General features: G+C 35.9%; 1 protein-coding gene across 5 annotated transcripts in view; it reads right to left on the bottom strand.

Annotated features, from left to right (window-relative positions):
- Nucleotides 1-13,892, bottom strand: part of LOC101165273 (MICOS complex subunit MIC19) — an 84,804-nt gene that overhangs the window by 16,992 nt on the left and 53,920 nt on the right. For all 5 annotated transcript variants that reach the window (XM_020714023.2, XM_011491132.3, XM_011491133.3 and 2 more), the window contains one exon: nt 1,501-1,571. In XM_020714023.2, coding sequence (XP_020569682.1) covers nt 1,501-1,571 — 71 coding nt within the window. The remainder of the gene's footprint in view (nt 1-1,500; nt 1,572-13,892) is intronic.

Genomic DNA, 13,892 nt, shown 5'->3' on the forward strand with positions numbered 1-13,892 from the left:
ACCATCATGCATGAACTCCTGCACATAAACAAGGATGGGCCAAACACAACCCATTAAATCCAATTAACCCTTCGCTCTGATCTCCTAAATGCATCCCTGCTCTTGTCTTGTAACACCAGACCCTGCCGCCCTTTGATTAACACACACACACAAGCACACACAAAAATCTCCTTGTGCCTGCCTACCATTTTAATCTAGTCACAGCTCTAATGCACTTCCAATAATCAAATCCACCAATAGCTGGGTTTCGTGCAAAGACCCCTGTCACATGACTGCCTGCACATTACCTCGACGCCTGCTCGAAGTTAGCATTGTCATTTTGCTGTAATGTTATTCCGGATTCCATTTTTTTTTCTTTCTTAAATGTAATTTGGGAAGTCTAAGCTCTGGCTTCTACCAGTCTAGCGCTAAACCCCTAGTGGGGTAGGCTAATCAGTTTCCAGCATTTCTGAGGGAGACAATGATCCCCGTGTTAGCGCTGGCTAATGACAAGCTAACACAATCAGCAAAGCCTCCCTAGAGGTGAGCTCAGAGCTAGGGCTCATTCTTGCCCCACCTCCTGCAGGCTCCTCACCCACTTTCCCTACATTACTATGGAGCCTAATGGTTTCTTATTAAGACAACAGATGGAAAACGAATGGAAAAGGATCCTACATCTTCTTAAGTTACATCCAAGTGTCGGATATGAGTTATAGCCATAACATCTTAGATGTTAAACATTACCCTGCAGTATGTTTGGTTTTTTTTCATTGCAGGGTGTGGCTGCAGTTTACTCCATTATCAGAGATAAGCAACACTTGATACAAATTATTTATTAACAAATCATATTATTAGTAACAAATAATTATGTCCAAGTTTGGCTTAAGAGATGAATGCTGGGTAAATAGGTAAAAGACAGAAGCAACACACATCCTCATAACTATTACTGACATGCAGTCAGGCTTATCAGTGAACCACATCATCAACAATGGCTAATGGGGCATGTTAATGTGGTTCTGATTAAATGATGTATGTTGGAATGTGACTGGCTTTATTTGATAGTATAATCTAATCACTGGTCCCATTAGGACGTTTTATCCTCAGAGGAAGTATAATTTTTTATAACTAATGCCTAAGTTTTAAGCTTCAAAAATATATAATCTTCTAAACAAAATAAATGTATCTATAATCTTCTATCATATATTATATTTAAATATCAGATAAAAAGTTTATTGTATTTTAAATAGGTGTATCATATTTACGTTCATTCGATTTTATTGAACTTGATTTTGCATTGAAATACGGACAATGAAAACCCCAAAAATGAGCAAGTTGGAAATCTTAACAATCTTAAACAGATTCCTAAATAATCACTCATCATTTACGTTGATTATGCAAGCCAATTGTAACTGTTTTTCCTAAAAAAAAAAAAACATGTTGAGAAGTGTGATGCAAATTTTCTATTTCAACTAAATTATCATTAAAATATAATCACAAAAATATTGGTAATATGGATCTTACCTGCACTTAGCGTTCACTTGGTCTGCAGCTTTATGATAGTTCTCAGTGGTGACCTTGTAGAACTGAGTACTCTGTAAGAGAAAGTGGAAAAACTATAAGTGAGACATATTCAAAATGTGGGTTTAAAACCAAAAGATCATTTAGTACATTAACACCATGCGTCTTAACAGCAAAGATACCATATAGAGCCATGTTGAGAGCGTCCTATGCAACTCTGTTTTATCTCAAACCTCATTAAAATCTAGTAGAGATAAGTACGAGCATACACTTCTTGGGGGTAGAATGAGTTTCGCTTGAACAATTTCTCTGCAAGTGTGAGGTTTGTAAAATTAGAATTGCTGAACTAGTTGTGCTCTGTTGAGAGCAAGTGTGAGCTATGGTATTTGTGCTTATCCTCCCACAAAAGACTGCTGTAATAACACAGCAATCCTGTAAGGCCACAGGGTCACTCGTCAACAATGTACAGAGCAGCGGCCTGCATCCCCTAGTGACCTGTGGCAAATGAACCCACAGCAGGACCACTCAACCTAAATTACCTCCTCAAATACAGCCATATAACCTTGCACCAGGACCATTTATTCAACCCCAGCAAAGGTACTACTTGTCAGTCCGAAGTGGCTGTTATGCACATTTATAATCACATGTTGAGATTTTGTACGCTGCAAAGGACAGCTTGATTGAGCCAGGTATGACGTTGAAAGAGGTTCCAATGTCTATCAGCATATATGTCTAGACAAGTCTGCAACACTTTACAGATTCTTCTGATCATCATATCTGAAAGTTAAATGTTTATTAACAGAATCTGGCTTGGTGTGTTCTAATGACTGAGGATCTTAATTGAGATTACACTTCCAAGTGACATAGCACCGGATTGGTTCAGACTAAAATTAATTGTTATAATATGAAGAAAAAAAGTTTTAAACTGTATGATTAAACAATACTTTAATGCTAGTTTGGGTCTTAAAGGTATTCATTTCTAATTTCATAACAATTATGATGCAAATGTTAAGAAGGTATAGTATCAAGAGTGGAGAATTTGAACAGTTTCACTCAATTTTGTTAGTTGCCTAAAAATGAGTAGATTGAGCAAGGTTCTACTAGGGAAAAGGGGGAATTCTCCCTTCAGGTTAGGAATCAGTCACTACTTAAGATGAAGGACTTTAAGATATTCAAGTATTCTGTTCACACGTGTGAAAAGGATAGATGTGTGTTATGATGATGAAGAGCTGGTTTGGAATACTCAACTCCTAATTTACCAGAACGTACCTATTGTCACCAGTGACAATGAGCTGTGCATACAAATCTAGATCATGAAATTAGGCAGCAAAAATGTTTCCTTTGCAGTGTAGCTGGAATTAAGAAAGTATGAACCTATGTAATGTGGGAGAAGCTCAGATTAAAGCAAATTCTCTATTGCATAGAAAAAGGCAAGATAAAGAAGTTTAAACAGCTTGTTGTAAGCAGATCCTATTTAAACTTCAAATTTTGTTTGAAACCACACATATTACCTGGCACCCAGCACTTGGTAAATTGACCATATACAATTTAGTTCATAAAAGGAAATGACTCAAAATATAAACATAGGATTTCACAAATTAGAAAAACAGTGAATTTCAATAAATGGTAAAAAAAAAATTGTACTTTTGTTCTGTTGTGTTTGTTTTAATGCAAAATAATAATATGGCAAAAGTTACAAGACATAGAAGAAAAAATAGTAGCATAAAACTGACCGTTTTTTAAAAATATTTTTATGTGTAGGATTCATAGACTGCTTATGAGAACTGGATTGGGTGACCCCTCCCCTTTGCATTCCAAACAGGAAGTACCTGCTGGTCCTAAAAAGACAAAATCCCATAGACTTCTATTCAAAAATTAACTATTAACTATTACTCAGTCCTTATATTTAACATAATAACCATACTCACACTGCAACCCTTTTTTCGACATCTTCTTGCTAGTCTTAATTTTTTGTCATATTTTTTCTACGGAGCAAGTTATTCGAGTTATAAACTGACCAATCAGATGCCTCAATAAAAGTAGGTGGTCAAACGTTCAAGTGCTTGACAGATTCTCCCAAGCCCACTTTCTGTGGAAGGGGTGTGGTCTCCTAACATACTCACTCCTGATTGGAGAGAGTGGTTGCCATAGAAATGTACACTTGGACCAATTACTGCTTATGATGACGTCTGGATCCAATATGGCAATAGCTGTATCATGGAAAAATGCAGACTGAATTGACTTCATTTCAGTGGAACCAGACACAAGTCATTTTTTATAGGTGACTTTCCACTCACTCTGGCCAGTCGCTTTTAATCTCAATGGCTGAATTGTATCAATATTTAATCAGAAAGATAAAGAAGTCCTTAAAACAGATGTATAGTTTCCTAAATCCACATAGGAAAAACAGTTCATCATTTGAATGAAGATAGATGAACATTAAATAAATTCTATCAAGTCTCAAAAAGCTCCCGTTTACTTCCACACAGACACATTTTAAAAACAGACGTGCCATCTCATTAACATCACTTTGTGTGAAAACCAGATACGAACATTTTCAGGCTTTTATCCCAGATACGCTAAAAATATTACAGCTCTTTTTTGGTGAATAATATTCAAACTTCTCTTTTCAGCGATAAAAAAATCCATCATAATTCAGCAGTGATTGATAATTGGGACCGTTTTCAGAACAAAAATCAATATTGTACAGCTAAAAGAGGATTGGACATGACAATGACGGAGGATCAGACACCAATTTGAGTTCTCTTCATTATACCAGAAACTTGTACTGGTGAAATGTTATAGATCTAGACTACCTCAGAAGACAGCTAAAACAAAACTTTTTGTGTGTGCTTAAACATGAACGCAGACATATTATTCAGTAGTTTTTTTGGTTTTGTCAAAAGAAAACTGTTAAGTGTTAGTTAATTGAATTTGTTCAGTGAGGTTTGGAGGCAAACATTTCAGCACAAATGCCTTTAAATCTTTCCATGAAATGATAGTTGATGAACAAACTTGTCTTTTGCACCTTTTTTTCAACCTTTTTTCATCAAGCTACCATGCTTGAGGCTTCTGTGTCTATTTGTTCTGTTTGACTAAAAAACATGATGTTCCGTGTATTGTGGACAAACATCTCCTGCTTTGTCGCTTCAGTCCTAAAATAAACTATTCCAGTTGTCCTGTGACTTTTTTTTAGATTTTTTTTTTTAAAGGCTTTCCCCTCCAGCGAATAGTTTGCAATATTTTGATTTTTGGCCTATGAAATATAACATTTAATTTGCTGAAGAAATCAATGGAATCTGAGCTGAAACAAGCACCTAAAAGCAATGACTTGAAGGAATGACACATCACTGCCAGATGACAATAGAAAATGGTAAATTTTGGACAAATCAAGCAGCCTGTCAGGTTTATGTGTATAGTCCTTAAAAAAACAAGGTGTTCTACTACCTGTAGAACAGAATTAGAATTGCAGTTTAGCATTTAATGAACACGCCAACCTCTAATAAGTCTTGATTACCAGAATATAGATTTAACATGGTAATAACCAGGAGATTTAGTCTCTTTTTTATTTACATTTTCTTCTGACTCTATAAGAAAATGAACTTTAAACACTCCAGGGTTTTGAACGTTTTCCAATTTCCATTTGTGTTGAATTTCATATTTGCATTATCCTCTGTAATAAATTGCACTCTCTCTACTAAAGAGCACTCTTGTGATAGAAGATATACAAGATGAATTCATAAAATGATCAATATTATTTATCCATCTAAGGACTCTGAGATTTTTTTCAAACTAAAAATGCTTGTTTCTGTGCTTGAACCCCCTTACAATCAAACTATACTGATCCACAGCTGTAGTGTGATTCATATAACACGATGAGTTCGGCAAAACCACAATGTGGGGATTTTTCCTTAAATTAGGGCTTTATGCTTGCAGTAGATAAGAAAGAGGAGGCATCCACTCAAGGACACTGTTTTATTGATATGAAACGGGAACATTTTTTTCTAAATTAAGCTGATGCCGGAACTGGGATGCTACTTCTATCTTGTCAAATCTCAATACATTTGCAGTAATGGCTTCATTTCTCTCTGGCAGACCCCTGCCAGTATTTAATTTCCCTCCAGACAAGCTAAGATACTCAGAAAAGCAAATTGAATAAATACGACTGAGTGACCTGGAAAAGAAAATATAATGTTTAATAATATTGTAGATACTTGACTGTGCAAGAAGGCACTAAATCTACTAAATCATAGTTGCTTTATGCCATTCATGACCAAAGCCAAGTCTGGACAGACAACAATCAAAGGTCAAAAAAGAAAGCACGCAGAGTTGTCACACTGCTACAATTATTATCAAGAAATTAGTGCTTCAACCCAGACTTGGCAAGGTCAATCCTCCATGGGCTACTATGAGGTCAGGGTTAGTCTATAAATCAGCTGGGCGAACAGCAGGATGTCACAATTGGAGACCACTTAGTAATCACAGAAATAGCACTCTTCTCTACTAGTGTATGTGTGTGTGTGTGTGTGTGTGTGTGTGTACTACTGATGGGGGAATACATATTTAGACTTAGAATTTGTGTCCCAACATTTTTCCAAGCTATGAATGTTCTGCTTGTCGATTTTTCTTGTGCACATGTATTTAAACTAATTTTCTAAAAATTGACACCCATGGCATTTTTTCCCCCCATATTAGAGGTCTGATTAGCACCAACACTGTTATTTAGGCAGGTGTTATCACCTAATACCTAGTACTTCCCACACAAACACATTTATGTTTTAGTGCACCTCCCTTTGTATTGAGGAATTAGGGTATTGTTGGTTTTTTTGAATGCAATGTCAATTTTCTTTCTTCATAAGTTACTGACTGCACTTCTAAAAGAATTCCCCCTCAGGGATAAATAAAGTTGTTAACAGAAAACTGGTGAAGGTATATCTGCCCTTTTTTCTTTTAATAGCTTAATGCCAACACTCAGGAGATGACTCTGTCTTGCATTTGTAGAATCGCCCCACAATCTTTTTCCCCCCGTTAATTTAAATGGCAAGTTTCTCTTTTAATCCTCTTTTAACAGACAAAGGTGACTACGATTCAATTCAATAGGCAAAATTTGCTCTTGGATACTTTAGTTCTACTTAAAGAGTTTTATTATAAAGAATTATTTTAATATTCTTCATTTTAATAAGCTTTTCCTTTTGGTTGCTCCCTCAAGGTCACCACAGCAAATGTTTAAATCCTTTTTTTAACTGATGGAAATGTATATCAACATTTTATAAACATAACCAAAAATGTTTAAAGATCCAGGTAAGAGAAAAAAATTTTTTTCTTTTTGTGTGGAAAAATTGTGAAATTGTGCATACAGACATTTTTGTGGTGTTTATGAATTTGTTTCTAAGAAAAAATGTCTGATCGAAACACTAAACAACCAGATTTTAATAACAGGCACATTCTTTATTTCAGTAGAATTACAATCAATCATATGCAGGAAAAATTTAAGACCCTGCACAGCCTAATTTGTCTAATTAGTCATTAGTTTAAGCAGAAAGTGCTTAAAGATCTAGACTTTTTGCACCGCCTGTTTGACTAAAAACATGGTAACAACAAGAGACCTGTTAGGTAAAACAAGTTAATTACTTACAAGATTACTTTAAACACCAAATATAAGCTGAGAATTTAAGTCAAGGGATGCAAGTACTTTAAATAGAATTAGTTTAAAAAAAAAAAAGAATAGGCAAGAAAAATGAATCTATCACTAAAGTGCAAAATAAAAGATTAAAGGTTAGAAAAATAATTTTTAAAGGCCAAAACCTAATTTTTTTTTCAAAATCTACTTCAAAGAAATGAAGTCACTCCTCAGCGGACTGAGAATCTGAATCTGTAAACTGTAGACGTGGTTTTTTGTCTTTTATTTAGGTCTCAGCAAATTCAATATATCTTTTTTTATTTTTGATTAAAATTGTTTGTAAAGACTATCATGACTGAACATGTTAGTGAAAAACAGTTTCATCCCTGAGCTGCAATTTATTCAAAAGTGTAGTTTGGAATTCTTTGCCTGCGGTCTTAATAATTACTTCGTAGTAAAAAGTACTGGAATAAACGTTAATAACTGATGGATTTCTAAGAATTTTAGTCTTTCTGGTTTTGCTGCTTTAATGTTAGAAAAAATAGACTTTTGTTTGCTATGCTACAATAGGATAATTTTTAAATAAATAAAGTTGTCAAAGAAATTGAAACTTTTTTTGGTATTTATATGATTTCTTTTCTATTGATTTAATTCAGACATACTTTTTTGCAAAAGATTCAGAATTTCCTTCTTTAAGACTGCTGTTTGTTAGGACCATATGAGCCAAAACCTGAGTGGGTGTATTGTGGCAGCACTGTTCTGTACCATGAATGTGCCATCCCATTCTTGTGACTTCTTTTTTTTTTTTTTTGAAGCTACTTTCTGTATAATCTTTTAAAATCCCATTACGCATCTACTACAGCAGACAGTGGGAGTCATAATTTAACACTGCAGAATGCTGTCATGTCAGTTCTTTGAATTACTCATGCTCCCTTTAGAACAACATGGTCATAGTGATGATGTTGGTGGCTTCCGTGTGACAGTGGGAATTTCTGTGGCATTCATAGCTTTAACAATATTGCCCTTTTTTCTAAAAGAATTGCTACTATTCTTTTTTTTCCAAAAAAAATATTCAAAAATAGTTTTATTCCTGTAGTTGATAAAATGATTGAGAAAGGTTCTGAGAAAAAGAAGGATAAGAAAATGACTGGCAGAGGTGAAGCCGGCACATCAGATAGAGATAGAAACCATTACTGGTTTAATGCTCTCTCTCTCCGTTACTTCTTCCTTTCATGTGGCTGTGAAACTTTGCTGTGAGATGACAATTGCTGCGTTGATTGTACTCCATGGGAGAGCAGAAAAATCCAATTCCATCGATACACAAACGGGAACAAAAATGAAAAAAACAAAACTTTAAAAAACTAGAGTTGAGTCATTTAGAGAGGAAAATAATACAGAAAAAGGGAAAGTTGAGGAGAAACATAAACATATTTGATTGGAAGGGGGGTCTGAAACAAGATCACAACTACAAAAAGAAAAAAAGAAAGAATTGTTAAATATGAGATTGTTTTACAGTAAAGCAGGTAGCGAATGAGAGTGTAATAAATATATAGATATTGTTTTCAGGGGCTATTTGGTGGCTGTGGCCCCAATAAGCAGCAGCAGTCGAGGTAGCAGGCTGAGCTGTCTGGGAATCCTGGTGATGGCCTGTCACTGGAAGCCCCTCTGATGAATGACCATGTTGGATTGGAAGAGACGTGTAATATATATCAGACTTATATTCTATTTCTCTGCCTGCTCTCTTCTGGTTGGTTTGCCTCTTTCTGCTAGTTTTTCAAGATGTGGGGGGGAAATCCTAAAGTGCGAGAGAATCTCAGAACAGAGGCAGAGTATAAAAAAAATGTGCTGGGAGATAATATTTAGCCAGCAGAACACACTGACTGAAATCGAAATGTGGACATTTACACCGGAAAAGTATTGCGCTTTGATTGCAACAGTGAGCGCCAGCTGGTGAGAGTACAGCCGAATCCCATGTCCACAGACATCAAGCCACTAGTTTGTGGCTATTTTTTTGTTGCTTTTTTCCCCCTCAGTGACTACGGCTGCAATCTTACTTCCTTCAACGTTTGACAGAAACGCAGCATGCTTATTTTTTAAACAGCCAAGATAGACAACTCACATCCTAGACAGACATCAATTTTAGGGCCAATCTCTGACACATAAGTATACCTGTCTCACACTTTCAGAAAATTAAGAGTATTGCAACACTCTAACATGCATGTTTTCCAGTGAAAGATTGCAAGAAAGAACAGCAGAACCGCACAAGTTCCACTTGAATAGACTCCTATTTAAATCTGAACCAAGAAATAGGAGCAGTGGAAAAAAACAAAGCAGCCTGACAGTACTACAAATCAAAAAAAACATTTCACTCCTTTATTATAATCTCAGACTCAACCGTTTTTTTTTTCTTTTGACATTTTTAAAGGTTAACATTAAGAGCTATGCATTATATGGCAATGTCTGATCAAAAAAAATATTCACAATAAAAGTCCTTTTTAAAGAGCTGGGCACCAGCACTTTACTGTAAAAACCTGAAGCTTATTGCTTTCCTATTCATTTTTTTAACAAAGGATATTATTATTTGAAAGGATTACAATAATATCAAAGAATATTGCTAGTTATTATAACCATGAAACTAAACAAAACTGCTTTGTTTTTCTTAAATAGCCACTCCAATCATCTCTAGATCTATTTTAAGACTTCCCAGTGGTGTTTTAATTATGATTGTGCCATTTTTAGGCAAAATTAAGAAGAAAAAAAACCCTGTTGTTTTCTGGGACGTAGTTTCTGCAGAGCGGCAGTAGTTCATTAGAAATTTGACTTTGAGTTGTGGGTGGGACTGTTGCCGCAGAGCAACCCCGACCTTTGCCTGTTGCTGAGGGCTCTCTATTTCCCAACCCTTCTGCCAGCTTACAGCCCCTCACAATCCCAACCTAACATTACTGGTGCAAGAAAGTGGCGAGCAATATTGCAGCTATCCAGCCGTACAGTTTTGAGCCAGATGCCAGCTCTGATGAGGAAAAACAAAAACGCATATGAATCTATTTGTCTACAAGTGGATGCATCAGAATTGAGCGGAGCAGGGTGTTTTGGCCCACCCAGCAAATTTTCTGTGACACAAATATGGTGTTTTCCAAATAGAATTTTTTCATCTGCCCTTGATTCACAACAATTTGAATAAAGATCTACCCAGAAATGCAACTTTGAGTTTTAACTTTAAATTCTTAATTTATGTCCATCATGGAAGAATGTCACTAGAAGATGTCTAAAAACACCAAAACCACATTTTCTATTAGAGTTGATCTTTAAAAGATGACATGAAAAACATATCGTTATATCTTAGATCTCACAATAGACACATGGATCCTTTTCAAAATGATCCATAAAGTGCAGATTTAATGATCTATTAACGCAAAGATAATACATGATTTTGAGTGAACTAGTGTAGTATTTTTTTGTAGTGCTTTTAAACAGAAAAAAAATAGATTTGAGTGAAGCTGTTTTGGGACATAACTGTGTTAAATAGAGCATGCACAGTGCTCAGTCGTTGCATGGGAATACAGCATTCCTCCAATGATTCTGGCTTACGCTGGGGAAGAGCACAATGTATGAAGAGTGCTAGACTGTGTGCCAAAAGAAGCACTCAGACCACAAAAAGTGCAACTATAACAGTCCAAACAAACTACGCCTCTTATCCAGCCAGACAGGACAGCATGTAGTATGTCCATCGCTGATCCACAGCATGCACACATCATATCATCATTACTAGACACAAGGCTGGATTAAACCACATGCTAACAAAAAAGGATATAAGTGAATACTTTTTACAAAGAGGGATTGCCACATTGTTTATCAATTCATTAAGAAAACCTCTGAGTGTGTTGTCTTTTTTTTCTCCTGCTAATGCTATTCTAAACTTCAACAAATTTAATTTATGTTCTGTGGAACACGTCCAACCTCTTTTTTTTTTAAATCTTGTACTGTTTTTCTTTACTGTTTGAGACAACCTTTTTGATTCCTCTGTGTCTTTTTGTGTTATCGCTTTTGTAATGTAACCACAAATGTGACCATTTTTTAGAGATACTCTTAAAAAAACTCCCGGTTCGGATCGTGCCACGGTTTGAGAGTCACAGCTTGGATCATTTTTTGGATCAGTAAAAAGGAAAAATACAATAGGAAAAATTACAAGATAAAAGCCTATCGTTTAATATTTTAAAAGCTATACAAATATTTTTAAATAAACGTATGTAAAGTACTTCAAAACCTAGACACACACACACACACAAATGCATATCACATCTAAATATTCGTTCATTGAGGCCTATTAATAAAAACAAAACATTAATGACATGTCTTTTTCCTGCATTTTTTATCTATGCATTGGATAATTTCTGTAATCAGTTTGATAAATCTGTGTGAATTCTTTATTGCTTTGACTACAATGCTTGAAATCAATCAATCAATCAATCAATCAATCAATCAATCATTTAACTGAATAAATTCCTATGTATAAAAAAATACTCAAGTTGCCCTTTTAGCAAAGCGCATTATTGTGTATCGTATCTTGATACAAAAAAACAAAAAGTACATTTAAAAAATAAAAGGAGAGAATCGGGGGATGTCAGAATTGACCACTTTACATTCTTTTACTGTGCCCTCCCTCTGGTTATAGACGGACCAGCGGCTTTCTCCTGCCACTGTGCCGGTCATTCAGACGCTGCTGCTGCTCCTCTTCACAATCATCTCATGAACCCAGACGTGCACTGCTCATCGATGCTTTTGTAGTACTCTCCCAAATAATAAACCGGATCACTCAACATTCGCGTTCTCCATAAAGAGGTAGAGAAAAACCTTTGACGGTAGCTCCTCCCACACACTGGAGTGTCAGGTTTATAAATGCAATTTTGGACACGCCTCGAGCAGCGACTTTGATGCATGTTAAAACAAAAAGAATGTATGTGAATGTGACGCGCAAATTGCATTGGGTGTGAACAGAAAATAATGCGCGCTCATGGAGGATGGGGAGGGGGTTGCGATCTGTGATACACATGAGTTCTGTACTGTGGCTAGAGATCCGTACGGGTACACCCCTACTCTCTTGCCATATTTTTGTCCTTTTTATGCATCCAGAAGTTCACAGTCTTTGTCCATCTATGCTGAATTACAGTTTTGTATTTTGTCTTCGACAGCCCTGAATGTTGTCCGACTGTTCTTACGTCACCTTCAATCTGCTGTTTGTCACTGTGGTGAGAAGGTGATTTGTTGACACCTTGATCTACGACATATTGACCAAAGGCCAACATGGATGATCAATGGCAGCTGCCTAAAGTCAATAGGACTTGTGTTAGTTGGAATTCATTACTTTTACCCACTGCATTCACATTGGCTCCTATTATATAAACCCATTCCTTAATTTCAAGCTGTTAGAAAAACAAAAATAAAAAATAAACAAATGCATTATTAACAAACCCAAACTACACAAAACATTTAAGATAACCAAAAATTCCAAACTGTTATGAGGAAAGTAGTGAATCAATGTAATCAATCTGCTTCCTTTGTAAACATTTACTTTGGTAAAGGTACTTTTGTTAAAAACACCAACCTATCAAAATATATGATTAACAAATAAATATAATAGCAAAAAAGAAAAAGAAAAACCAGAATGACATTTTCATACATTTTATATTTTATATTTTTCAGTGATCCCTAGTTACGTTCTAAAAACGCCTCGATAGGTGAAATCTGCAAAGTAGAATTAAATATGTTTTAAGGCAGTAAAACTCATCACTACACACTTTATTCACATTTTTCAGACAGAAAGGAACATTTTCACTTATGTTAAAACTCTCAAAGTTCAAACCTTTGAAGAAAAATAAGTTCAGTAATAAAGAATGAAAACAAAGATCTGCTCGCGATCAAGAATTTGTGTAAATGTGGTGACCTGAGCGCATTCTGTACAAGAGATTGACTGACAAGGCTAACAGCCAATAAGAATTCAGTGCACTGTAAAATATAAATAAATAAACTAAAAAAAATAGACATGCAAAATTTCACTTAAAACTCTGTGAAGCGGTGAGATTACAAAAGGTAAATACAGCAGAGCATGTGTCTGTAAAAATAACTATCATAAGTAATTTCTGATCCTGCCTGTTTAGATTTGGAGACATTTTGTCAGTAAAACCCTGTCATGTTTATAATAAGCCCTAGTTATGGTTACAGTATAGGTGTTTATTTGTTTCCAGGTGAGAGGAGCTCACCAGAGAGAGTTTTGCATTTTTTGTCACAGCAATGACTAAACTGATCAACTCAACACTGCAAATCTGTAATCACTGGCGCAATAGCACATCTCATTTCTGTCGTGTGTCAGCACCTTTGGAATGTGTTTTAATTAAGGCTGAGCACCTAAGGCAGGGGTCGGGAACCTTTTTGGCCAGGAGAGCCATAAACGCCACATATTTTTAAATGTAATTTCGAAAGAGCCATACAATAATGTAGTGTCCCTTTCCCACACTAAGGCACGGAGACTTAACCTCTTTTAGGGTTCTTTATTCTGGTTACTGTAGACCGCAACAAACGCCGTACAATCAATTCAGCAACTCCTGAATCTCTCCCGCCGAGACGAGAGAGCGTCTCCCAACTTTATATTCCCCCGTCCTGCTCCAGCCCTCCCATTTCCTTATTCGGCCCATGGCTGAACCCCATTGGTCCAAACTCCCTAACAACAGGCTGAGCGACAGAACTGAGGGCCAATCAGATCTCTGCTTGAACGATGCGT

Source organism: Oryzias latipes, chromosome 23 (genome assembly GCF_002234675.1).
Source record: "Oryzias latipes chromosome 23, ASM223467v1".
NCBI lineage: Eukaryota > Metazoa > Chordata > Actinopteri > Beloniformes > Adrianichthyidae > Oryzias > Oryzias latipes.